Source organism: Carettochelys insculpta, chromosome 10 (genome assembly GCF_033958435.1).
Source record: "Carettochelys insculpta isolate YL-2023 chromosome 10, ASM3395843v1, whole genome shotgun sequence".
In the NCBI taxonomy this organism is placed as follows: Eukaryota; Metazoa; Chordata; order Testudines; family Carettochelyidae; genus Carettochelys; species Carettochelys insculpta.
In genome coordinates this window covers 277,353-303,916 of record NC_134146.1, presented here as the reverse complement: position 1 = coordinate 303,916, position 26,564 = coordinate 277,353, and the positions used below count along the sequence as shown (strand labels likewise).

Genomic DNA, 26,564 nt, shown 5'->3' with positions numbered 1-26,564 from the left:
GTCGGGTTATGTAACCAGAGGAGCTCCCACGTAATGTGACCTGCAGCTCTGGGCTCAGGCCCACTAGGCAGCCTTCACTGTCGCTCCCATGCCCGAATGTCCTTGCACAGAGACCCGCTCCCGTCTGGGTTCAGGGCGAGGCCTAAGGAACTACAGGTGTCCCCATGGCTCAGCAGTCATTGGCCTGCAGTCCTCAGGATCCAGCATCTGCCACCAAGAGGGGACAATGGAAGAATCCTGCTGTCATGTGGCTCCAGGCCCACCCCCAGATCGGAACTGCTGCTGGGGTTCACCCCTTCCCCCATCCTGGCCCGCCTTCTCTGGCACCTCTTCAACCTGGCCCGTGGGGGATCAGCCGCTGCGTCCTTACCTTAGTGGTGCTGATTTAAAAGTGCTGTATATCAGTTTAGCCTGATTCAGAAACAGATCTATTTAGCATCCAGGTTAGATGATGATGCACCTCTTATGTGTAGACAAAGCCACCCCCTCTGCCACTGCCCTGTATGAGGCCGTGGTGTCCCTGGCGTGGCCTAGCTGGGGAGGCCTGCTGGGCCAATGGAACAGTGGCAGTGTGTGTTTGACCATGGCCCTTGTGCCATACTCTGCTCTCCTGCCTCACTGATGCCGACACACCCAGCATCTCCCCCTGTTTTCGGGCTCTGACCTGGTGTGCTCTATCCCCTAGGTGAGCTACATGGAGATCTATTGCGAGCGTGTGCGGGACCTCCTGAATCCCAAGAATAAGGGGAACCTGAGGGTGAGGGAGCACCCTCTGCTGGGCCCCTACGTTGAGGACCTCTCTAAGCTGGCTGTCACTTCGTACAATGACATCCAGGACCTGATGGACTCTGGGAATAAAGCCAGGTGAGAGGGGGCGTAGCTCTGGTAGCCTTTCCTCCCCTCCCTTTTGCACCAGGCCAAGTGCAGGGGCCCTGCTTTACCTCACCCTGCCTCATGCCCCACATCGCCTGCCCTGCCTTCTGTCTGGGAACGCCTGAATGAGATTGCCCAGCCTCTGTCCCGAGTTGGCTGCTGGGCTGCTGGGGAAGGCCCCTTGTGCTCTTGCCTCTGTATCTCAGCAAGCTTAAAGCAAACAGAGCCAGGGAGAGCAGTGCTGTAACATGTGCTCACTGACCCAGGTCCACTTGCATCTTGTCTCCTTAGTGCTGTCCACTGGCCTTATGTTGCCTTGTGATGGACCTGGGTCTGGGCATGGGGACCTGGCCCAGGGTCCACTGAATTCAATGGGAAGACCCTCATGGACTGCAGCGGTCTCTGCATAAGCTCCTTACAGGTGGAGGTGTGCAGCCAGAGCTGGGCATTGAGAGGTGGATCCAGTGTGGGCACCACACTCTGCCTTGCAAAGTCACCAAGTCCTGCCTGCCATCACCAGCACAGTGCTCTGAGCTAGTGCTGCCCCGAGCAGGGCCCCTGGGCTGCCGTGCCCATTCCCACCTGGCTCACAAAGCTGCCGGGTTCCCTGCCTTCAGCCCTCTTCCCTCCACAGGACAGTCGCTGCCACAAACATGAACGAAACCAGCAGCCGCTCGCATGCCGTCTTCAACATCATCTTCACCCAGAAACGGCACGACGCAGAAACCAACGTCACCAACGAGAAGGTGAGGGGCGGGGAGGGCATCACTCCTTCGCTCCTGGCGCCGGTGGGTGGAGAGAGGGTGAGGAGCTGGCGAAAGGGCCTACTGCCAGCCGTGCTGAGAACGGGGGATACCTAATAAGCATCTTTGAGAGGAGGCTTTGTGAAGAGTGTTCAAGCCTAGGCTGCCATCCCCCGCCTGTCAGTGTCCCCTTCCCACGTGCACTCCCTGCTGTCCCAGTGGGTCCTTAACCCTGCTCTGGGCAGAGTTCCAGCAGGCGGGGGACCACAGAGCCTGGCTATTTACTGTCATGGCTACAGCAGCAGGTAGCAGCCCCCCAAAGGCCTAGCATACACCCCACCCTGTGCTGGTGCTGAGGTGACCTGCTATGTTTGAGCCACTCACCTAACTTCTGAAACAAATGGGGACTTGTCGTCCAACCGCCCTGCCGCTGTGCTTGTTAACCAGCTCCTGGTTTTGTTGGCCTGTGTCTGAATGGGCACCGGAAACCTCTTCTCCCTGACATCAGAGCAAATGGGATTCTGACCCAAACTGCGGTCTGCTTTGCAGAATCAAAGCTCTCTCTGATGGAGACCACCCGTGCATGCACTGAACCAATCCTGTGCTCTGCTACCAGGGAACCCTGCACTGCTGGCAGGATTGTCCTTTGAGGTCTGGACAAGCTACAGCGCTAAGCCCCCCACACCACTCTTTGCAGGAGCAGGAGTGTTAGCCTTAGTGTCGCAGGGAATCCTCCTGCCTCTCCCAAAACCACCACCCCACCTCTGCTTCCCTGAGCTAGGTATTTCCTTCCTCCTCCCAGCTGCTGTGCAGCATGACTGCACAAGGTTACACATGGGCTGCCTTTCACTCCAGAGGTGGATCGTGATTCCAGGGTGCACCGGTTGCATCCTTCTGCACAGGTGCAAGTCACTGCTGGGCTGTCGTGGCAGATGTCCCTCTCTGTTTATAGGTCAGCAAAATCAGCCTGGTCGACCTGGCGGGGAGCGAGCGGGCCGACTCCACAGGCGCCAAGGGCACGAGACTAAAGGTAAGAGAAGAGCCACGCTCAGCACCGGGGCTCTTTGGGGTGCTGATGGTGCACCCCAACCACAGAGAGGGCTGCTCGTTTCCTTGGTGGGATCTCAGACAGCCGGAGTGCCACTAGTGACATCCCAGGAAGCTACTAAGGCCACCGCAGCCGCTGCTCCCCCCGGCTCGCTCTGGGGAAGACGCCACATGCAATGCCTTTGCTGTTCCCAGGGGGCCTGGCAGAGAGGGCCCTGGCGGTTGGCCAGGTGTGCTGGGTGCACTGCTCATCTGGGGGTCTGGCTGGCTGTTGTGTTGAGCTGCAGGCACCTGCACGCCCATCAGCCGAGTCAGGTGTCAGGACCTCTCTGTCAGTCAGTTCTCAGGGACTAGGATTTTCTGTCTTCCTTCAACAGGAGGGCGCAAACATCAACAAATCTCTGACCACCCTGGGCAAGGTCATCTCTGCGCTGGCTGAGATGGTAGGTTGGCCGAGGGGGTCTGTGCGCCGCGTGGGGCTGATTACACAGGCCTACGTTGTGCAGCCTTGATGCACTCATTCACGTGCAGGCCCTGGGAACTGATGGCCCCACTGACCTGATCAGTGCCAACGCCGTGAACTAGGGCTCTCTTAACCGCGTGTTGAAATGGCTCTGAAATGTCCTCTGAGGCAGGTGGTCCAGGAATGAGCCAGAAAAGGTGCTTGTGGTGCAAACAGCCCTTGTCTCCCATGGCTTATGGACATCAGTCCCTCAGCCCACTTCCTCTTGCATCCCCCTGTGGTGGTGTAGAATGGCAGGTGCCCCGATGGACCCTGGCAGTGGTTGGTGCTGGGCAGAAGCCAAGCCTGGAGGGGGGAACCTTCAGAGCTAGCCACATGGCCCGGACTGCTGGGGTGTTGGCTGCATGAGCCTGGTGGAAGGGCAGCTGAGGGTGGGAGGGGTGACTGGGATCTCCTGGGAATGGAGATCAGGGTCACTGGGCTCTCACTCCACCCCAGCGAGCAGCACAGCCATGTGCAAGCAAAGCCTGCTCTCCATGGAGAGCTTTCATATCTGGGAGGCACAAACTTCTCCTCGATGCGGGAGAGGAGGTTGTAACTACCTGCACCCCAACGGGAGCAAATCAACCTCCTCTTCCGCCTCTCTCTGTCTCCTCTGCTCGTGCAATGGCAAACCATGTCTCTGGTTTCCTTGTAGGATTCGGGGCCCAACAAGGTATGTGCTTGCAGAGTTCTATTCATTGGCTTGGGGTATCAAAACCAGGCTGGGGCCAGGGTGTTGCGGATGGAGGGGGAGGTGAGTGGCTTGCAGCCTGGGGGGAGGTGGTCACGTGGCTTTTCAAACTGAGCAGCCACTCATTTTCAGTGGGGAGCTCTGCTCTGAAATTTGAGCACAGTTTCGCTCCCAGCGAGATGCTGTGCCTCAAGCCCTTGGCTCCATTGACTGGTGACCTAAGCCAGAGGCAGCACAGCTAAGAGCTGGCCAACAGTAAGGCCAGTCAAAATGACAACACTAGCAGGCGGCCTTATTCACTCCCCACAGAGTGGCTGCTAACCTTCACCTCCCCGCGGGTGCTCTGAAGGTCTCAGAGGAGCAGGTGGAGAGGAGAGCCAGGGGCAGTTGCTAGTCTGTGTCAGCTGGACATGGAGGAGAGGCGAGAGGGGTTAGGCTTCACTGAGTATTCCCTGAGCTGTGCTGCCATTGAGGCAGGATGAGGCCAGAGCTGCAGGTCACCTGGGCACTTTGGGGAAAGAGGGGTAGAGTTTCCCAGCTGAGGCACCAGTGGGTGACAGGACTGGAGGGGAGGAAGGGACAGACAAACTGCTTCTTCTGCAATAAGAATCAAAGCACATCTCTGCTGAGATCAGTTCACCCCTCCTCAGGCCTCCCAGTCTGTTATAGTCATCTCTGCCCTGCCTGCTTCTGCTTCTCTCAGGTGCTGGGTGGCCCCTGTTACCATAGATCCTGGCGCTGCACAGCAGCTGCATGAGGGTGGGAAGAGTGAGGCAAAGTGATTTAATCAATGTCACACCATGTGTCTGTGGCAGAGCCGGGGCCTGGACCCAAGTCTGTGACTAGCTTCCTGTCTGTTGGCCATCACACGCTGGCTATGGGGAAGGGGTGGTGGAAGTGGTCTGCACCAAAGCAGAAAATCCCTGCGAATAGACTCTTCCTGCAGGGTTGCTAGGTGTAGATAATTCAGTCGCCATACAAACTCTAGGTTCTTATCACACCTCTGAACCCCGGGCGAGGGGAAACTCAGGAGTGCGCCTTTGGCCAGATGTGGCTGGAGGTGAGTTAGGGAAGCACCTGGCCTGGTGCTGACTGAGTCACTACCTTTGCAGAGAGCCAGGTGGCTGATCTCCCTGCTGTGCTCTCTTCCTCCAGAACAAAAAGAAGAAAAAGACGGACTTCATCCCGTACCGGGATTCCGTGCTGACTTGGCTTCTCCGGGAAAACCTGGGTGAGGAATGGTGTCTGGTCTGCTTAGCTTGCCCGGGTTGTGGCCTTAACGAACTTCCAGGCGAAAGGGCCCCAGAGGCCCTGTCTCCTGAACCCTGGTGGTGTCGTCTTTAACTGCTCCCTTGTGCTCTGCTCTTGGGCTCTGGGGACCCATTGCCAGGGCAGGATGAACTCCTGGCCCTGTGATGGAGTTCTAAGTGACCGTGTGAGCTGGGAGGGCTGCGCTGTGGGCTGGGTGCTGGCTGGCAGTTGAGCTCTGCGATGCGCTGGCAGGGAGGGGACAGCAGAGAGAAGGGGCTTATAAAGAGGGACCAGAAACAGATGCACTTCACGGAGCCAAGGGCTGTTTCCTGCGGCAGGTGGTAACTCCAGGACGGCAATGGTTGCTGCTCTCAGCCCTGCTGATATCAACTATGACGAGACCCTCAGTACTTTGCGGTAGGCGTTCGTAATGGCGGTCACTGTCATGCCCCTGCATGGGGCTGGGAACGTGGGGTGTGACATCTGAACCCTCAGCCAATCCCCTCCTGTCCCGTAGCCCCTCACTGACCCAGAGCCTCCACCCCGCCCCGTCCCCCCCCCGCCCCCGGGCAGCGCTTACCACTGCCTGCACCAGCCTCGAGGTAGCAGAGGAGGGTTTCTTGGCCTTTGTTCTGTCTGTAACTCTGTCCTCCCTCTCCAGCCACTGTCCTTCTAGTCACTCTGCCCGCACTGTGGTGTTCTCCCTTGGGTTGCAGTGTTTGTGTGGTGTGTCCCCCACTGGTTCCTGCAGATGGGGATAGAACTGAGAGCCCTGTGACCTGAAGGCTGCAGCTCTAAGGGAGCCTTTGGCTGGCTGAGCTGTGCTAACCAGGCCCCTGCCAGAGCCAGGCTTTGCATTGTTAAATGCAAATAGATCCCTGGTCTCCTGAACGTCCATCTAGTGCCCTGGCCACTGGCCCATGTGGCCTAGACCTGAGTGAGGGCTGTAGGAAGTCTGGTGATGGAGCTATGTATGTCCCATTCCTGCAGGTATGCTGACCGTGCCAAGCAGATCAGATGCAACGCGGTCATTAACGAGGATCCTAACAACAAGCTGATCAGGGAGCTGAAGGATGAGGTGGCTCGTCTGAGAGATCTGCTCTATGCCCAGGGTCTCGGAGACATCATTGACAGTATGTACCTCTCTGGGCTCTAGCCTGGGACTGGGGTTTGCCTCGAAGCAGCAGGATGGAGCTCTCCAGATCTCAGTGTGCTGGGCTAGGACAGGTGCAGCCGTTCCTCTTCCCCACCCCATTGTGCAATGATGTTAGGTCACCAAGGCCTCTCCATTTCCTGCCTTGTAGTTCCTCTCCCTGGTGCTGCATCTCTGCCTCAGCCTGCTGGGAAAGTGCCCTGCTGATTCCAGGGGGATGTGTGTGATCACTGCAGCCCTGGGGACTCCAGCCAGCACCTGTCACACTAGCCGTGAACCTTAGTCTCCAGCCCCAGGTTGCTCCAGAGGGCTAGCTCGTGCTTTGTGCTGTCTGTCCCAAGACTCCTGTCCCAGCAGAGCCACGCTCAGCCTGGTGAGCAGTCCCTGTGCTGCCCCCAGGGAGATGTCCCCAGGTTGGTGCAAGGTATTGCCTCTCCTCAGCCAGAAGGGTGTGCTTCCCTGGTGTTTTGTCCTAGAAAAATGAACCTTTTCTTGTTCTGTTTGCTTTGTCTTTCTTCCCACTCCTTCTCCTCTCTCTCTCGTAGCTAACACTGCTCCAGGAGGACCTAAATGTGTGTATTTCCCATTGTGGGTGTTCTGTGTGCTTGACTGCTTCTCCAAGACTCGGTCGCAGCAAAGGAGCATACATACAGCATGGCGAAAGGGTCCATTAGCCTACAAGCGAGGGCCCGGCTAGGGGAAGCTTGTTTGCTCTCTCAGCTGTTCTCTGGCGGGGGGAGGGTTTAAGGTGCTCATCTGCTCCTCCCCAGCAGTGGCTTGCTGCAGTGCTTAGCCGGAGAGCTCCAGTCAAGTGGTGCACAGAGCGCTGAGGGGATTGGTGGGCACTGGCGGGTGTAAATACTGCGTAGGGAATCCCCTTTCCTCATTGGAAGGCTCACCCTGGGCCTGGGGATGAGGCTGTCGTGGTTGATGCTTTGCCCAGGTCCACAGTGCCATGTGCTGTGGAGGGGAGGGGGTTCGGGACTGGCGAGAGTCAAGGTCTGGAGAGGCAATGCACCAGACTCCCTCAGCTCTGGAGTCAGCTCTGCGCAAGTGGCAGGTCCTGAGAGCTGAACCGGCTTCTCTCAGTCAGTGTCTAGGCAGGGCCTGGGAGCCCAAGTCGTGGGATGGCCAGGGGTTAGCTGAAGAATTCACCTGCATTGCAAAACATGAGACGGGGATTGGCTTTCTACGTGAACACCTGGGGGCTCTTTTCTCCATGCTGTAACTATGATTCCTGCTGCTTCTGTGCTGTGCTGCTTCTGCGGGGCCCAGGACTAGCACTGATTCCAGTACTGGTTCTGCGGGCAAATATCCTAAGTATGGGCACTAAATTTTCTGCTTCCTGCCAATGATGCAGAATCGTCAATGTTCCCACTGACCCAGGACTGATCCCTCATGCTGGTTGTATTGGGACCAGCAGGGCTACTGAACTCCTGGCCTAGACAAAGGGAGCTGGCTTATGCTGGGGCCCTGCTGTCCACACCTGGTGTGTAAATGATCCATAAGCTGTCCAGCTGACATCCCTGGTCAGTGGCACAGTGAGAATCCATGTCAGTTTAGCAGAGAAACTGAGCCCTGATTTCCAGGCCATGATTCCAGGTGAACTAACAGCTGATGGGAGCCTAGTGCAGGCACAGAGACCTCGGCCCTTTGAGTCCTTCAGAGTTAGCAGATACCTGACCTGGACGTCCTGCTCCATTGGGAACATACCTCAGAGTCAGACTGCCTTTCCTTGTGAGAAGCTGACCTGGATTTTGGCTTGTGGTTGGAGCAGACTGTTGCTCCCATGAGGCCTGGTTCTGCCTTGGCCCTGCAGGCTTTGGGTGTGAGCTGTGCAACAGAGGGATGTCTGACACCGCAGTGGAGGAAGCTTGGAACCAGTGCTTTGAAAGCCAATAAGTAGCTGTACTGCAGAGGGAAAGCAATAACTCCCCTCCCTCTGCCCTGAGCCTTTCCCCCTTCCTCCAGCTGGGAGCGTGTAGAAGGGCTGGGAGTGGGATTTGAGCATCCTGCTCACCTGCCCAGCTTTGGCCTGGGCTCCTGGCCACAGAGGATTGGTGGCTCTGTCGCTTCTCTAAGTGTATTGCTGGAGGAGTAAGTGATGGAGACGTACAGGGGGGCAGAGATGACAAGGAAAGTCTCTAGGGCTCGGCCGTCACTGGTGTAAACCCGTATAGCTCTATGGTGAGCTGTGTACAATGGTAGAAGCTCTGTTATGTCTGATGCCAGCTAGTGTCAAGAGACCGGGTAGAAGAACCTCAGAGCAGCCTGAGGAGAGGGCTGTGGCTGGCAGAGGTTGGCAGGAGACCTGCCTGAGACGTGTCTGGGACTCAGCTGGTGCAGAGACGTAGCATTGCTTTGCATAGGGAACGGCAGCCAGCACTGGGGGTGATTCTGTAACAGAGGAAGCAGGGTGGGCTCTGGATTTCCCCAGATGTGAACCAGCGAAGAGAGCAAAGCTCCTCTTTGGGCTAGGCAAAGACAGGGCAGTGGGGTCCCTGCAGCTGCCCGCTGCTGAGCTGACCTGAGCATAGCGGGTGCCGACTCTGGGAGTGCTCTGGAACCAGAGCACCCGTGGGAAAAAGCGTGTGAGCTCAGCACCCGCTGGCAGGCCCCTCCCCATCTCCTCAGTGCTTCCTGGAGTGGGGCTGGGGCCTGGGGGGAAGCAGGGGCCAAGCACCCCATGGGAAAGAACAGAGCTGGTTCCTGTGGACTTGAGGGCTACTAACAAATGCCCCCTCTTGGTAAGCCACAGATATGTCTGCGCCTTCTCAGGGGCTTCAGGTCTGCCATAGTGCGGGGCGGTGGGGGAGCTGTGAGAATCCTGGGCAGAAAAAGGAGGACAGGTCAGTAAAATTTGGGCCTCAGACATGTTGTGGTTTTAGAGGGGCCCCTGCCAGGTGCTGTGCTGCTGCCCCTTGTCACCCGGGGTCCTCCCTATGGAAATAATCTGGAAGGCTGGATTCTGAGCGCTCTGTGTATGGGCGGAGAGCACAGAGCCCTCGTGCCCTGCTTGACACACACACCTTGTGGCAGCCAGACAGGAGTTGTGGAGGACAAGGGGGCAAGGCCTGCTAGCACTTTCCAGCCCACCTCCCAGTGCTCGGTTGGAGCAAGAGGTGGCGACCACCCTGCCCGTGGCACCCCAGGACATTTAGAGCTGGGGAGCGGAGGCAAAGGTGCAGCAAAATCCCCAAGCAGCTTGGTGGAGCAGAACCATCTAACTTGTGTCATGATGCAGATGGGGCTCCTGGAGAGGGAACTGGCTGGCTGGGCCATGTTCTAGGCAGGCTCCTGAACAGGTCGCCAGCAAGATGGGTGTCGGGACCAGTCTCCAAATGTCAGTGCTGGGCATACAGCCTCTGCATGCCTGCAGATGCCGACATCACAGGGAAATGCCCCAGCCAGCTGGCGAGCCTCATGGGACCCAGTTTCCAGAGAGGCAGAGCACCCAAACCAAAGCCTCAACTGGGGTTCAACTCAGCATCTCAGAGGATGAGGCCTCGTAGCTTCAGCAAGGTTTTGCCTCTCTCGCATGCAGCTCTGCTGAGCCCATACCTGCCTACAGTGAACGCTTTCAGCTAGGCTTTGGACTGCCCTCTTCTTCGGGCATTGCACCCACTGCTAGGGCCCGGTAAAGCTGAGCACACTGAATCCTTCCCTGCTTTCAGAGATCCTGGGCAGCATCAGGTCTCCATCACGACACAGCTGCCTTTCTTGCAGCCTGCTCCTCTCTCCATTGCTCTCCTGGCTCTGGGCCTGGCTCCATGGCAACCATTGCTGTGGCACCAATGGAAGTGAAGAGATTTTGGAGGCTTCCATGAGAACTCCCCTGCATGTCCCAAGTGTGGGGCCAAATGCTAAATTTAGGCAGCCGCCTGCACTGATGCAGCCCCAGGCTCAACCTCCTACTGTTATCAGACACTGTTTTAGTCACTAACATCAGCCTCCTCCTCCTCACGCACGAATGGGGATCAGATGTATCGAAGAGCCAGTGTGGCTGTAAGGTGCCAGTGCTTAGAACAAACAGCGCAGCTGCTACGTGAGACGGTTTATGTATCTGTTTTTGTGATGTTTCCTATTTGCAAACTATCCGTGAACTGGCCAAGGTTCCTAAAAGTGTGTGCGGTTTTGTGCATCGTAGCTGGAGAGGTAAACTGTAGGAACGTACATCCATCCACCTTCAGGCTGTTGGCCCACTGTCCCCAGTGTGAGCAAAGCTGTCCATACCCCTATGCCGAATACACCGTTCATAAGGCACCCAGAAATCTGGAGCACCGGTGGGTCTTAATGTCCACCCATCTGCCTCTTCCTGTCCCTGCTCTGTGGCTCTGCTTCCTCCTGGAGAGGATCTAGCTGACTTGGAAGTGACAAAGCTGCCAGCCCTATTAGCAGAGCCCAGGAAAGAGCAGTTCGAGTGCTAATGAAGCCATTTGACAGGCTTTTACCAATCCTCCAGTTTCTTAGTTTACTGTGTTAGTTGACAGGACCTAATTTTACCATTTGTTTTAAAAATATTTCATTAGTGTGTTGCTGATAATTATAAAATCCCATCTCTAAAAAATCATCCCCTGCCCTCCCCGGCCCTGGGGTGCCATCAGGCGTAGGGACACCAGTTTAATAGTACTGTGTAGGGCCCTGTAAATCCTAAGGATGGCCCTGGATGTGAGGAATTGCATGTGACTGGGCATTGATCATGAGCTCTGTTTTCCAGCTGGGCGATGTAATGGTTATAAGGAGGAGCAGTGGCTGAAGAAGTCCTTCGGGTGTTGCATCTGACGGGAGCTGAAGAGGGCTCACTGCAAAGGCAGAGAGCAGCAGAAGTTCGAGAGTGGGATGTTTTCAGACTTTCAGGGTCTTTTTCCATCTTCTTTTGCACACACCAGAGCCCTGGGCTCAGATTTAGAAGTAGCCTGGGTCCTGCTTGGCTGAGGGAGAAGGGAAGACTATTGGGCTCTCTAGTTATTTCCCTTTGTTGCACTCAGCATGCGATTGCTGCTTCTGGGCACCCTGATGTCTGCTGGGTGATGGCTCTTCCTGCTGCCAGCGGCTGTGTGGTCCTTCTGCTAACGCTGTGCCATTGTGGCTGGTGCTGTGTGATTCCAGAGGCGGGAGGTTCCGAGGTGCTGCCAGCCTTCCTCAGTCTCTGACCACACAGCAGGCACCTTACTCCATGTTTTGGGGCTGGCTCACATGCACCAGGCACTTCTCTGTTACTCCCACTTCTGCAGCCCCTCAGTGAGTGATGATCACGCCATTCGATTGGCTTTGTCTGTCCCTTAGGGCTCCCTCTATCGCTTCCCAACAGCCTCCTGCTCAAAGACACACACCCTTCAGACAGGGCTACTGCATGAGCTCCCCCAGCTTGAATAACCTCCTGCCTTCCTGAATTCCCATATTCAGACTAGTGCTCCAGGGAACATAATGCCAGTCCCTTGCATGTTCTTGAGGAAATGGACACAAAACGGCCAAGCCAAGAGAAGACTGAGTCATGGGTCAGGTTTTGAGAAGAGCCCCTCTTACTGGGATGATGTCTTTGGGTTGTGGTTCCTCCTTGGAGCCTCAGTCCTGGCCCAGGACCCAGTGGTACCAGGCATTGTACAAACACTGAATACAAAGCTGGGCCCTGCCACCAGGAGCTCATTGAACCAGAGCCACCAGTTCCCCTTGCAACACTCACAGCCAGATTTTCACATGTGAGCGGCACCCAGTTTCCTCGGCTCTTCTGAACATCCGGCCCTATTGGGACAAAATGGTAACTGGGCTGTTCTGCCTATTTAATCATTAGCCAACCTGGTGGTGAGTAAAACTTGCTGCCCTCTGCCTGGCCTAAGCCCGACAAGCTAGCAAGTGAAAGGGGAGTCTGGGGCAGTCAAACAGAGTATAGCAGTGCTTAGCGTGGCTGTTCTGGGTATGGTGAGAGTGCTCTTTCTGGCACGGAGAAGGTGCGAGTGCCCCTTGTCCTGACGCTGGCACATGGTGCTGTGTGTATCTGTGTTCTTAATTTTTAGCTTTCTTCTCCTTGCATCGTGTCACGTTTTCCCAACTGCCTTTCTTTTCTCTATCTTTCTTTTACTTCTTTCTGTCCATGTGTCTGTCCCTGCCCCGTAGACATGACCGACTGTGAGAACAATAATGGTAACCGTAGCCTGGCCGAACTGAGTCACCGCCCTGACAATCTCTCCACAGTGACCAACGCCTTAGTGGGGATGAGCCCTTCCTCCTCGCTGTCAGCCTTATCCAGCCGAGCTGCCTCCGTCTCCAGCCTCCATGAACGCATCATGTTTGCTCCGGGCAGCGAAGAGGCCATTGAGAGGCTAAAAGTAAGAGCCTGAGGATGCTAACATGCTGCACTGAGATTAGGAGAGGCTGAAACACACTTGGTTTGGCAACAGACCCATTTTTTCCCCCATGGGAGCCTTTGTCCTTGTGGCTAGTGATTGTAACAGCCCTGCTTCTGCCATTGTGATGGGTGCACAACAGAGATTATCTCCTGCAGCCGCCAGCTTTTTATGGAGTAATGAAATCAGATGAGGACAAGCAGATATTTCATTGGCAGTGACACTTGGTGGAGTCCAGGCCCCTCACAGGTTTAGAAACCCTCCAGGAACACAGTTCTTGAGGAGCTTGCAAGTTCTATTCTGAGCTGAGTTTTTGTGCCCAGAGCATCGTTGTGGGGATTTTTTCCCTGATGGTAACTGTTGGTCTGGCTTGTAGTGTGGGTGTAAGGGGCCCTGCTGAGCTCACATCCTTCAGTTCCTTCTTGCCATCTGTGACGGCTGTTGGAACTCCCCTCTTTGCCTGGGCAAAGTTTTCCATACTGGATTTTTGCTTAGTTTTTATTGTAAATAGCTGTGTCAGCCACCAAGGCTTATTCCTGCAGTTCGGGACTGTGCTTGAGCCTCGCTAGGCCCAGGCCCTGGTTTAGTTTATTTCTGCCCTACTTTCCCCATCCCTCTTCTGCGACTGTTCTCATGAACTTCTGCTAGAGCAGGCAGTGCAGTGTCTCCTTTCTATGGGAGCCATAGAGGATGTTCTGTTGCTGATAGAGGGGGGAGGGTTCTATTCCTGATATTTTCTGGTACTCAAGGCCAAGGGAGGTCTCGAACCTGTTCTAGACCTGCATCAACTCACCTGCTTTCTTAGGAAGCTGAAGTTCTGCATAGTGTCCTTGACAGCCATCATCCTGTCACTGGATCCAGAAGGTTGGTGTGCTGCCCGAAGTCTAAAAGACACTTTTTTCACATGATCAATTATCATTATCTTTATCAATTCATAGCTGCCCCATGAGTCCAAGTGCATGGCAGGGGTAGCAGCATTTCTGAGGAAAAGAGGTGTTCCCACTTTGACAAGGTAGGACCCCGTTGGGACTGTTACCTGGTAGGCCGAGGCCCGTTTGAGCTTGCTTTTCTTGACAGCCTGGGCACCCTGTCATCTTGTCTCACTAAGCTCTGTTCTGCAGCTTGCATCAGCTGAGACACAGACAGGGCCATGCTCTCAGGGCTGCAGACACACGCTGTAAGCAGCACCAGAGTATTTGACATGCAAGGCTGAGACTCGGACCTCGCCAAGGCAGGCTGGCCATGGTGACTGCCCTTCCAGGCACCATTTTGACAAAGCATTCACAGTGCCTCCACTCCTGATATAGTGCGTGGATGACTGGAGGGGCTGTGAAGGGTTTCCCTTCACAGGAGCCCAGCCACCTTCTCACCAGATCTGCTCTGCCTTGGCTCAGGGCTGGGGAGCTCACCTGGGACACCTCAGAACTCAAGCTCCATTGTCCAGGGAAGAGCTTTCTCTCCATATCAGCCTCAAGAGGCTCAGGGCAAATCTGGCTTTCTCACCAAGCATTCTTGCTCCACGTTTTGAACTTGACAGTATCAGTTCTCATGGACAATACATCAGCCACGCATGACATCAACCAACAGGGCAGGGCTCGCTCTCCCCCTGCATCAAGAGGCAGCTCATCTGCGGGAATCCTGTATTGTCCACTCCATCGAGTGCAAAGCCTCCTATCTGCTGGGGGTTCAAAACCACCATCCTGTGGATCGCCTCAGCAGGTCCTCTTCCACTCACAAGTGGTCACAGTGGATAGTTTCTGTGGAGGAGGGAGGGAGGGGGGCTCATCACATAGACCAATTTGCCTGCAGCATGAACAGGATGTTCCAGCAGTTCTGCTCCTTGAGAGGCTGCAGTACCAGGTGCATCGCTGATGCCTTTCTGCTGCTATGGCTGTCCCATCTACCCTCTGCCTTTGCACCGCCTTGCTGATCCACGTGGTGCTGACACAGACCAAGCAGGACTAAGCTCAAGTCATACTGATAGCTCCTTGTGGCCAGACAACACTGATGCATGCTGCAGCCAGGAGACAGAGCTTCTTATTTGTCTCCATTATGCAGGTTCATTGTGAGGTGTGGTTGGTGAAAGCTGCTGTGACTGTAACCTCCATAGGAAAGAGGTTCGGGAGAAAAGCATAAAAGTGCATTTGCAGTTCTGTTAACAAAGGTGACACAGGAGTCATGGGGGAGAGACAGCTCAGTGGTTTGAGCACTGGCCTGCTAAACCCAGGGATGTGAGCTTAAACCTTGAGAGGGCCAGTTAGGGACCAGGGGCAAATAGATTTGAAAAAAAAGAAAAATCTGCTGGGGATGGTGGTAGGCCCTGCTGTGAGTGCAGGGGTCTGGACCAGATGGTCCCCAAAGGTCTCTTGCAGCTCTATGAGAGAGGTATATCGCCATATATTTATTTCATATTTTATTTAACACTAACGTTTAAACTCTGCTCGCCAGGAAACAGAGAAGATCATTGCTGAGTTGAACGAGACCTGGGAAGAGAAGTTGCGGAGGACAGAGGCAATCCGCATGGAGAGGTGAGTATACAGCAGTGATTCCTGTAAGACCCACTCGCGCAGTGTCCAGTACAGTTTGTGCCTCCCCTCCATGGGGGCTTGCTGGGGTCCTTTTGTCTACCTGTTCCAGTTACAGCCGAGTCATCAGCTAGCAAGAGCCCGGATAATGCACCACTTTGGTCATTGGGCCAGGCCCCAGTTTTATCAGTAACATGACTGGTACTCCTCATCCCCTAATGACTCCTGTAGGGCATGTGGCATAGCCCCATCTATGCTGACGGGGTGAGGGGGGGTGTGTCAAGGAGGGTCCCCTGCTGCTACTTGCCCAGCAGTAGTGGGCCAGAGCTCTGGGCCCCTTTGAAGTGCTGGTAACACCACTCCAGTTGGCTGGGGGAGGCCCAGCTCTGCAGTCCTGGTGGTGCTAAGTGTGACTACCCTTGGCCTTACCCCTTCCAGGGCTCAGATCTGGGCCCCACTGCATGACACATGCCCACAGCCCCTTTTCCAGACGCAGTCAGACGGAGGGGCGGGGGGGTGGCACTTCAGAAATGAATGAGAAGATTAAGTCCCAGTACAACCATTTTGATACAGCGATCTGCCCTCCAACAGGAAGAGGTGGATGGTCTTGTTGGTAAGGCACCAAATTAGTCCACGAGGTTCTTTCACCACCTCCTGCAAGTCAGTTTCTCTGTCTGCCCTGATTTCCCCCACCTGCAGCACAGCTGTATGTTATACACGGGAGCCTTAACTTTGACGGCTTCAAGGAAATGGAATTTCTGAAATCATTCGTGTTCCTTATTGATCTAATTGTTTAATCAGACTCTCCTGGTGGGGGCCATTTTCCTCAGCCCTATACAGACATCTAACAATGCCCATCGCGGTCTGCGTAAGCACGTTTCTCTCACGATTACCCTTGTCCGCCTTCTCCCTGCCCCTTCCATTGGCCTGTTCCATGCATTCAGTTTGTCTCGTTTCCATTTGGACCATGAGCTCTGAGGTAGGGTCAGTGTCTGTGCTGCCCGTAGCACATGGAACCCTTGCAGCTGGCATCTCTCAGTGAGGCTCTGATGCAGAAATCTAACACCACGAGTTGACAGACTTCTGCTTTTGCCATTGCTCAGGGAAGCTTTGCTGGCAGAAATGGGCGTGGCCATGAGAGAAGATGGAGGCACACTGGGTGTGTTCTCTCCTAAAAAGGTAGGTAGGATTCCTTTGTCTTCTTCCGCCAGGCCAATCAGACCCTTCCAAAACACACCTACAGCCCAGCAACAGCACTCCGAAAATACCCCTTTGCTCAGTTCCTGTTAGTCCAGCTCACTTCTGATCACCTCTGAGGTGTGCACTTCTTCCTGTGGCTCAGAGGGTGCTGACTCTGAAACACAAATATGACACTTCAAATGTCAACCTTGTTTGCTTGTTCACCCATGATCATTTTAATAGAAGCACCCATCTAATTTTCCTTTCGCACTGCCAAATTGCTTGCCCCACTTCTCCAGGTGGAGAATTTACTGTCAAAATAAAATAAACCGGGGGTTTCTGGAATGACTGAATGAGTGCATTTCAAATGCAGCTTATTAAAAGCCTCCGTTTTCCAATGTAAATGAAGTAGCCCCTGAATTACCTGTCTGGCAAACCAGGTTACTGTAGAATCTAGGGATTCCTTGGTGCAGGATTTAGGTCTAATTTGCCCTGGAATATGCAAGGACTTAATTTCTGGGTTTAAAACGTTGAAAGTATTATTAATGCTGTAGAAGTGTCCCAAGTGTGTCAGGCATTCTGGGAAACCATAGTCCCTCTGCCCTGTTGCATGCATACTAAAGAATTGTGGTTGTCACTATGTATTCTACATTATTGTTACTGTTAAGGTCTTTAGATTATTAGAAACATTATTAATTGTGTGATTAAAATTAATCATGATTAACTGAGCTATCAAACAGTAATAAAACAGCATTTATTTAAATGTTGTGGATGCTTTCTACAATTTCAAATATATTGATTTCAATTACAACACAGAATACAAAGGTTTACAGAGCTTACTTTATTTTTTGAATAGAAATATTTGCATTGTTAGAGAGAAATAGGATTTTTCAGTTTCCCATTACAAGTACTGTAATGCAATTTCTTTATCATGAAAGTAAAATTTACAAATGTGGATTTATGTGTAAAAATAACTGCACTCAAAAATAAAACAATGTAGAACTTTAGAGCCTAGAAGTCCACGCAGTCCTACTTCTTGCTCACCTTGTTGCTCAGGCAACAATTTGTTATACTTGTGGGAGATAATGTTACCCACTTCTCATTTACGCTGTCACTTGAGTGTGAGAACAGGTGTTTGCATGGCCCTGTTGTAGTTGGCATTGCAAGATGCTTACATGCCAGATGCGCTAAAGATTTTTGTCTCTTCCTGCTTCAGCCAGCATTCCAGAGGACTTGCATCCTTGCAGATGATGGGTTCTGTTTGAGAATGAGCCAAAACAGCGCAGACAAATGTAGATTCATTTTCATCATCTGAGTCAGATGCCACCAGCAGAAAGCTGATTTTTCTTTTTTGATGGTTTGGGTTCTGTGTGTTCTGCACTGGAGGGTTGCTCTTTTAAGACTTCTAAAAGCGTGCCCCAAGCCCCAGCCCTCAGGGTCTGGAAGACTCTTCAGATTCTTAAAACTTGGGTTGTGTGTTGAAGCTATCTTTGGAAGTCTCCCACTGGTACCTTCTTTGCGTTTTGTCAAATCTGCAATGGAAGTGTTCTTAAAACAAACCACATGACCTTGGTCATCATCTGAGACTGATATAGCATGAAATATATGGCAGAAGGCGGATAAAACAGAACAGGAGAAATGCTCTTCCCCAAAGAGTTCAGTCACACGTTTAATTAACTTTTTTTTTTTTAAACAGGCACCATCAGCATGTTCTCTGGAATAGTGGCCAAAGTATTATATGAATGTTTAGAATCTGTGGCATGTAAACACCTTGCAGTGTTGGCTGCAACAGGGCCATGTAAATGTCTGTTCTCGCTTTCAGGAGACCTTGTAAAGAGGAAGAGGGCAACATTGTCTTCTGTAAATATAAACAAATGTGTTAGTCTTAACAATTGGCTGAACAAGAAGTAGGACTGAGGGGGCTTGTTGGCACTAAAACTTTATCTTTGTTTTTGAATGCAGTTTTGTAACAAAAAAAAGTTTAAATTTGTAAGTTGTACTTTCATGACAGTGATTGCACTACAGTTTTATATGGAAGATTGAAAATTACTACTTCATCATTTTGCAGTGAAAATTGTGTAATAAAATATAAAATGAGCACTATATGCATTGTATTTCATGTTGTAAGTGAAATCCAGTATATTTAAAAATGCAGAAAACACATAATATTTAATGCATTTCAATTGGTAGGTTATTATTTAGCAGTATGCTTATATTTTTTAGTTAATCATGAGCTAACTGCAATTAATCAACAGTCTTAATTGTTGTTTTTAACAAGTGAAATAGCAAACTGCAACTGGTGACCCTGACCCTGCACACATTTCTACACACCTGTAACCTGTAAGTCTCTGTGTAAGATAATCACATGTATGTGCAACATCAAGGCCTGTTGATTGTCCACAGTGAACTTGCCTCTTATGCCCCTTGCTTTGACGGAGTCTATCATAAGACACTGCGAGCAGCTAGTTTTGCTCACGGAAGTTATCTCCGTATGCAGAACAACTGGGCTAGTAATATGTAGGCACATCTGTGGTTTGACTGGTCGGTGAGCCTTAATGCACCGTAATAACATTATGCACAAGGGAGACCGGAAGGTCCTGCTCCTGTGGGCAGCGTGTGGGGGGAGAAGGGGGTATGTTTTTATTATTTCAATTATCATTTTCCAGCTGTGTGTTTCAGCTGTTTTTTTCCCTTTTAGCCACTGGCCATTAGGCCTCAGGATATATTCCTAGAAAGTGTGGGGGTGTATTCCCCCAAGCAGGTTGGTTTGGAGATCAGAGCTGGAGTGATCTGAGTGGCTCTTTGTTAAACACCATAAGCTATCCTGTGGGTAGAAACCTGTCTGAAATCTCTGGCTGGTGGCTGAGCAGTTTGGCTTTGAGGGACCTGAAAAGCAGCACAGAGAGGAGAGAGACAAAATGGCACGTGGTTTGGTGCTGCACTATGCAATCGAGTCACTTTGTGAGGAGCTCTGCACGGGGTGGGGTAATGCATTTGCCCTGCAAATCCTGAGAAAGGTCACAAGCTCAGAGTGTCCTCGCCGCAGCCTGTGCAGCAATGGACCTGTGTCCATAGCCTTAATTCACTCATGCTGTCCCCAGGCAAGATTGTACCAGCAGGTTAAAGGAGAGGAGCTGCAGAAGGAGGCTGTTCTGGCATAAGCCATCAGCTCCCTGCCTCTAACAGTCTGGTGTGTATAAGGAGTTAGTAGTGGGAACCTGAGTGTAAGCACTTGATCACACCCACCCGCAAGTGTGCCGATTCCTTGTCTGTGCCAGCCAGCCACCAGGGAGAAGAGATCATGTTCTACCCTCACCTCCTCTTCTGTGGTCTTTGTACTGAATTGCTTTGACTGGCCAAGGTCGGGGCAATAACTCTGGCAGATGGCTGAGATGTTCCTTATAGGTGCTCTTCTCAAGATCTGGAGGACTTCAAAGCCCTGGCTGGATGATTTAGTTGGGTTGGTCCTGCCCCAAACAAGAGGTTGGAGTAGATGACCTCCGGAGGTTTCCAGCCCTAGCCTTCTATGATTCTGGGATTCTGTGGCTCTTTCCTGCGTACTAAAGCTGTTCCCCACGAAGCTGAGGCTGGATAACCGGAATGGAGTGGGGGCAGGAAGGACGCTCCCTTTGAGCTTAGAACATAATGGTTCCGCAGAGGCAGGGGGAGGTCAGGGCAGAAGGACACTAACCTGGGATGCAAGAAACCTGGTTCAGCTTCACGGTCCATCAGACTGCCTGAGTGACCATGGGCGAGTGGGTCATTTAGACTCACTCACTGTGTCTAAAATGGGGTACCAGCACTTTCTTGCCTCCCACAGTGTTCTGAGGGTAAATACGCTAGCAATGGTCAGCTGCACAGCTGCTATCATAAAGGGGCCATTAGGAGTAGCATTAGTTGGTACTCAGACATCTAGTGCCTAATTAACACTTAACTAGATGGGTAGAGAGAGAAGGCAAGGCTATTTGCAAAAGTGAGTCCTTATAAGAAGCACTTAACTTCACACACAGACAATTGACTAAATAAGGAAGTGCTGTGCAGACGGCAGCTCCTGTTGAGCTCAGCACTTGGAAAATCAAGCCATTTATTTGGGTGTCCAACTACAGCATGAGGATGTGAATTTTATATACCTGTTGTGGCAATTCTTGTCCACCGACACTTGTGCAGTATCTAAATGAAAACCTCCTCAGCAGTCCTCCTTAAGGTAGTCCTCATGTCCCAGGGCGAAGCACGGGTTGCAAAGCAGGATGACCTGTGCGAGAGAGGCAGAAGCCGATGTGTAAGAAGCCAGCTTGATGCAGGGAAGAACAGACGCAATGCCATCCTGTGTTGCAGCCAGGCTTTTTGGGTGGGTGGAGGATGCAGAGGAAACATCTGTCTACTCCCCAGTCTCCGGGAGACTTAGTAGCTAATGCTTTCTCCTTGTGCACTGGGGTGTCTCTTCCTGTGAGTGGGGGGAGGGGTCTAGGAACCCAACCCAGGAATCATCTAATTCAGTAAATCTGTGGAATTGTTTGAAGTCTGGAATCTTCTTCATCTAATAAACAGCCCTTTTGCTTCTTAGCCTGCGGTGACTGTTTGCCTTTGCATGAGGGACAGTTTTAGTCCTCTTTGCATGCCATTTACACTGGTTTTATGCTTGTGATTTTAGAAGCTCTCCCATGGGGAGTCAATCAGGCGTAATATTGTAATGGTGTGAGCTTGCTTCCAGAAGTGCTCTGCTTCTGGCAGCTAAAATTCCAGCGCTGAGCGCTCTCTCTTAGCAGCCCAGCTGCTCCTTGGCCATGTGGGGGTGTGTTGATTGTGCTGTTGCAGGACTTGTCTGGCTGTCATTGAATAAAGAAGTTGTACCATGTGCTGGTGAGTTCAGGAATCTCCTGTGTTCCAGGAGCATAGCTGTGGTCTTGGGCTCACACAGCCCACTTGACTTTTACTCGAGAGTACTGTGCTATTAGACAGCAGAGGCAAAAATTCTTCGTTTTCCAAGCCTATTAGAGAAGCAGTGTCAGCGCTCAACAGACCTGATTTCCCTCACCCCTGCATGGTGTCTTCACCGGCGCCTGTGCAAAGCAGGTGTGAATGGAGCCAGTTGTGACTGAAAAGTCTGATACGTCACCTTGGCAAGAAAGCAAATGGCCAGGTGAGATGCAGGGTGCAGGTGAGTGAGGTGCCAGCTCAGCTGTTTCTGCTGCTGTTTGAGTTTTAGTCAGCTTGTGAGGCACTGTTCAGGTAAGCAGGGACTGTCAATGCTGTTAGGAGCCTAGTGAACCTCAGGGGGAGTTGGGCACTTGATCTCTTCAGCCCCCTTTGAAAAAGGCCTACCCCAAATATTCTATTCCTGAATTATGCAGGGGCAGGAAGGGGGGCTCCGTGCAGTAGAGTGGGTGGCCGCATCATGGACTGTCCTGGGATATGGCTTGATGTCTGCCATGGATTCTGCCGCTGACCCTTGGTCTCTCTTCCTCCCAGACACCTCACCTGGTCAACCTGAATGAGGACCCGCTAATGTCCGAATGCCTGCTCTACTACATCAAGGATGGGATAACCAGGTGAGAATACCTGCAGCCAAATCACAGCACTGATGTGCTCTGTTGTTATCGGCCACCTGGGACAAAGGGACTCAAGACTGTAGAGCTTTTGCAGCTCTGCCCTCTTCGCTTGGATGTGGTCCATGGCTCAGGCTGACCGTCCCAGGAAAATGAAATGCCAGGGATTTAATGTACTGCCCCATAAGGGTGAGCTGGGCAACACCATCCTTGCAGAAGAATGCCCCCTCCCAGGGATGGATGAGGGCTCCCCTCTGCAGAAACCCTGGTCCTACGCTACCCAGGCAGACTGTGAAGGGGGCAGCAGATGCCAGGTGGGCCAGGGGAGAGAGCAGATGCTGATTCTAATTCCACCACCTGGAAGTGATGCTTTAATCTGGTGTATGCAAAAAGCCGGGGGTTTCCATGGCAACTTTCAGTGTTGTTGTTGGCCTGGCTGCTCACTGAGTCTCTTGGGACCTGATCCAAAGCCCATTAGAGTAGACGGACTGACTCTCAGTGAGCTTTACTTCAGGCCCATCAAGTGGTCTGCTCCCTGCTGTGGGAACAGGAAACCCCCCTGAGTTTGTGTCTGCTCACAGGGTTGGCCGAGAGGACGCAGAGAGGAGGCAGGACATTGTGCTGAGTGGACATTTCATTAAGGAAGAGCACTGCATTTTCCGCAGCAACACCAAGGGTGGTGGCGAAGGTACCTTCACACAGCGAGCCTCCCGCGTCCACACTCTGCATGCTTGCCCCAGCTCAGTTACATTCCTGCCTACCGGCAGCGCCTTCTCAGTGTCTGCAGCCGGGGCCCTCCAGCTCCCACTTACAGCCGGGGGTCCTGGGGCACTGCTGCCTATCGAGGCATGGAGGAGGGTGCCTCCTCCCTACTGACTGGTCAGGGCAGGATGCGTGGGAACGCAGCCTTCCCACGGAGTGCTGTGATATCTCCACCGGTCTCCTGGGTTGAGTCATCTCCTTTCTTGCACTCACTGAAGCACAGTCCGCTCAGTCTCCTTGCTGTGCCAACTTCCCTGCTCAAAGTGGATTCAATGGCTCTGGAAAGGCAGCTACAGTGCAGAGCACTGGCAGGGCCCCGCTCCCTTCCACAGCCCACAGAAAGCCTCTCCAGGGAAGGGTGGGTAGAGGCCATTTCGTAAGGCAAATAGGGAAGTAGAGAAGATGGCTGTGAAAGACAAGAGCGAGCCATGGACGCTGGTGGTATGGCAAAGACGTTCTGCATTGTCTGAGGGCCTCCCGCCTGCAGAATCGGCAGCCCTGCAGACTTGCCACATTTGTGTACGTGTGTAAATCTCTGGGAGCAATTGGAGGAAAGGCTGGAGACTCAGGCTCTGCTTCTTTCTTAATCTCTTCCTTGTCACATCTGTGCCTATGCACAGTCTTTGAGAACATACCTTGTAGCTTTGAAGGGAGCACGGTCCAACCCTTAGAGTCAGTGGCAAACATCCTTGGCCAAGCAGAGGGAGCCGTTGAACCAAACTGTAAACTCTGGTATCATGGAAACCTCTTCTAGACCACATCAGTGCTCCCCACACCCCCAGTTCCAACTTGTATGTGCTTAGCTCAGGTAAGATCATTCCTTTTGGCCATCTGGAGCAGTTCTAGTTGTGAGATCAGTGCCCCTGGGGTGCAGAGATGCATTACTGGGCCATATGCAGTAGGCAGTCTCCAGAGGAGAGGTGACAGGCAGGCAACAGGCTTCAGGTCTGGGTTACTGTTGGGAGCTGCCTGAGTGCTGGGAGGGGAGGTTGTTACTAGTTTAAAGTTGATTGCACCAGGAAGAGCAGCAGCCTGGCTGACTCCACACCGTACAGGTTTGATGGCTGCATAACTGCAGGAAGCCACGTACAGCCCAGCTGAAGTACTTGCCAAAGAAGGCCACAGGCGGCAGTGCTGCCATGTAACGTTCAGCTCGGAGGGAGCTTCTCACCATGTGATTAGAGAACAAATGACACAATGCACTGGTCCGGAGCAGCCTGTGGCCCTTCTGTTTGCTCAGCGTTCTGTGTCCCTCCTACCTGTGCTGCACAGAGCTGTGCTCTGCAGAGCAGACCTGCAGATTTCTGTGGGACTAGCTGTGGCGTGGGTGGAGCCAGGGCATGTTCTGGCTCTCAGTGACAGCAGGTAGTTTGCAGGCTGCAGACCCAGGCTGGGCTTGGTGTGGAGGAGAAGAGTCATTAAATGCCAGTGGAGTAATGGGGTGAAAAGGCGGGGCAGGCCTGCCCTGTGGGAAGGTACAGAGGTTAAGGTGGCATTTGGAACCAAGGTACAGATACAAGGGAGATCTCCAAATGCTCCTGTGGAGCACCAGCCCCCCAACTGGCAGTGAGGAGCACCCCCAAATCCCATGGGCACTCAAGAAACACGACATTATCATGCACGCCTGGGCCCAGCTCCCCGTCTGGAGCCAGGTGTCCACCACAGTATTAAGATGCTAAACAAACAGCCCATAGGGCATGCACAGCCAGCGTGTCCAACGCCATCAGACCAGCCCCCCTCAGTCTCTGCTGTCCCGTCGCATCTCTCCCATCTCTCTCTCTCTCCTGTGCCTTTTCTGCAGTAGTGGTAACGCTAGAACCTTGTGAAGGGGCCGACACCTACGTCAATGGCAAAAAAGTGACGGAACCCAGTGTCCTACGATCCGGTAGGTCCTGCTTCCACCGCAGTGATGGGGAGGGGCCCAGTGAGTATCTGACTGATGCAGCACTGGCAGGCTGCTTTAGCCATCCACCCGCATCAATCCCCTATGGACACGTTCCAGGGCACCCTGTGGGGAAGGTGATGGTTCTGGTCTAGCAGCGCCAGTGTACTGCTGGTGGGGGATAGCCAATGGGGCTACCTGTGCTCAAGTGCTCTGCTGAGCCAGGGCGTACATTATGGGACATGAGAAGGCCCTGGTAGAAATCCTGCTGCATTGAGTTAGGCTCCTTCGTATACTGGAGCCCTCACGGGCTAACTCTGGACTGCCCTCCCAATAGGGAACCGCATCATCATGGGGAAGAGCCATGTGTTCCGATTCAACCACCCTGAGCAGGCTCGGCAGGAGCGGGAACGGACCCCCTGTGCAGAGACCCCCGCAGAGCCAGTGGACTGGGCTTTCGCCCAGCGAGAACTGCTGGAGAAACAAGGCATTGACATGAAGCAGGAGATGGAACAGAGGTGGGGAGGCAGAGGAGATGGGGGAACATGGAAGGAGGGAGCAGAAGGGGTGGAAATGGGTGTCAGCCAGTAACTGTGGAACTGTCCAGGTTTGTCATTTGGTCCTTCCTAATTCCTCCCAGGCTTCAGGAACTGGAGGACCAGTACCGCAAAGAGAGAGAAGAGGCCAACTATCTTCTTGAGCAGCAGAGGCTGGTAGGTGGCATACACGTTCTCCTTCTTATCTGACTCCTCTGGGCAATGCTAGTCACCATCAAGGCCCAGCTGGGGTTGAGTGTCTGGTCTAAATGATAGATGGTGTGGTGACATGAGCAGGATGGAGCTGCATGTTCTGAAGGTTCTACTTAGGCTGGAAATATCATGCATCCGCACCTCTTGTGGGTCCTTTTTGACGAGTGATTACGGCTGGGGGTAGGTGTGCTGTCTACTGGGAGTGGAACCATTGGTCTGGTTTAGGGCGATCAAAAGAAAACTGTTGCAGGAAGGGAGTGGTCAAAATCTAAAAGACAGTCATTTGCAAGTTATTTCCTTGTCTTCTCTCTTTTCCCTCAGGACTATGAGAGTAAACTGGAGGCTTTACAAAAACAGATGGACTCCAGGTATTATCCTGAGGCCAATGAGGAAGAGGAGGAGCCTGAAGATGAAGGTAAGGGTGAAAGCACTGAAATAAATTGTATGAGGGCCTTTTCCAGTTTTGTTGTCCAGCGATGCTTCCTGGTGGCCTGGCGAGTAGGGTTCTGGTCTGTTATGATGGAACTCCAGAAGACTATTCAAGTATATTGGCAGGAGACTTTCTCTTATGAAATAACCTTGCGTGTGCAAAGCTACAGTATGGCACAAGGGGGATGATTATAATGTTGGATGAAGGAGACAGGTGGTCAAGACTGTTGCATGTTAAATCATGGCTGATGTGACCATGGGATGTGTAAAAATGGGCGTAGTTAGTGGGAGGAGTGATGGTTTTTCATCTCTGTCTTTGATACTGGTGTGACACTGCTGGAATTCTGGTTCCAAGGCTGGTGCCCACAATGTTAGAAGTATGTGGATAAGTTGGAAAGAGGTCAGAGCAGAGCCATGGGAATGATGAGAGGATCAGAACCTTCTGGGTAGTGATGGACTGAAGGAGCTCAGCTTGTTTAGCTGAACAGAGATGTGGAAGGGTCACAGTCTAAGAGTACCTAAATGGGGAGTAAAATACATGATATTGGGCTCTTCAGTCAAGCAGAAAGTTGAACACAATCCAATGGCTGAAAACTGAAGATAACTAGATTAAGAATTGAAATAACACAACTTTTATCAGGGAGAGGAATTAACCACTGGGACAATTTGCCAAAGTTTGTGGTGCATTCTCCATGGCTGGGCCTCTTCCCAAAAGCACTGCTCTAGGAATTCCTGGGGGGCCAGTCTTGTACGTGCTGCCCAGGAGCCAGACTAGCTGATCACAGGGATCCCTGCTAGCCTTGGAATCTCTGAAGACCTCTCCACAGCCCGGAGGATATGAAGGCTTGGGGGAGTGTCCGTGTTGTTGGTGAGCAGAGGTGTGTA

General features: G+C 52.7%; 1 protein-coding gene across 1 annotated transcript in view; it reads left to right on the top strand.

The window, feature by feature from the left end:
• Positions 1 to 26,564, top strand: part of KIF1A (kinesin family member 1A) — a 120,936-nt gene that overhangs the window by 38,556 nt on the left and 55,816 nt on the right. Inside the window, exons 6-22 of the mRNA XM_075004683.1 lie at positions 686 to 864; positions 1,508 to 1,619; positions 2,569 to 2,646; positions 3,041 to 3,106; positions 3,824 to 3,841; positions 5,015 to 5,090; positions 5,449 to 5,527; positions 6,101 to 6,243; positions 12,456 to 12,589; positions 15,056 to 15,135; positions 16,236 to 16,311; positions 21,781 to 21,860; positions 22,439 to 22,545; positions 24,421 to 24,504; positions 24,839 to 25,019; positions 25,142 to 25,214; positions 25,572 to 25,665. Of these exons, the coding sequence (XP_074860784.1) occupies positions 686 to 864; positions 1,508 to 1,619; positions 2,569 to 2,646; positions 3,041 to 3,106; positions 3,824 to 3,841; positions 5,015 to 5,090; positions 5,449 to 5,527; positions 6,101 to 6,243; positions 12,456 to 12,589; positions 15,056 to 15,135; positions 16,236 to 16,311; positions 21,781 to 21,860; positions 22,439 to 22,545; positions 24,421 to 24,504; positions 24,839 to 25,019; positions 25,142 to 25,214; positions 25,572 to 25,665 (1,660 nt within the window). The remainder of the gene's footprint in view (positions 1 to 685; positions 865 to 1,507; positions 1,620 to 2,568; positions 2,647 to 3,040; positions 3,107 to 3,823; positions 3,842 to 5,014; positions 5,091 to 5,448; positions 5,528 to 6,100; positions 6,244 to 12,455; positions 12,590 to 15,055; positions 15,136 to 16,235; positions 16,312 to 21,780; positions 21,861 to 22,438; positions 22,546 to 24,420; positions 24,505 to 24,838; positions 25,020 to 25,141; positions 25,215 to 25,571; positions 25,666 to 26,564) is intronic.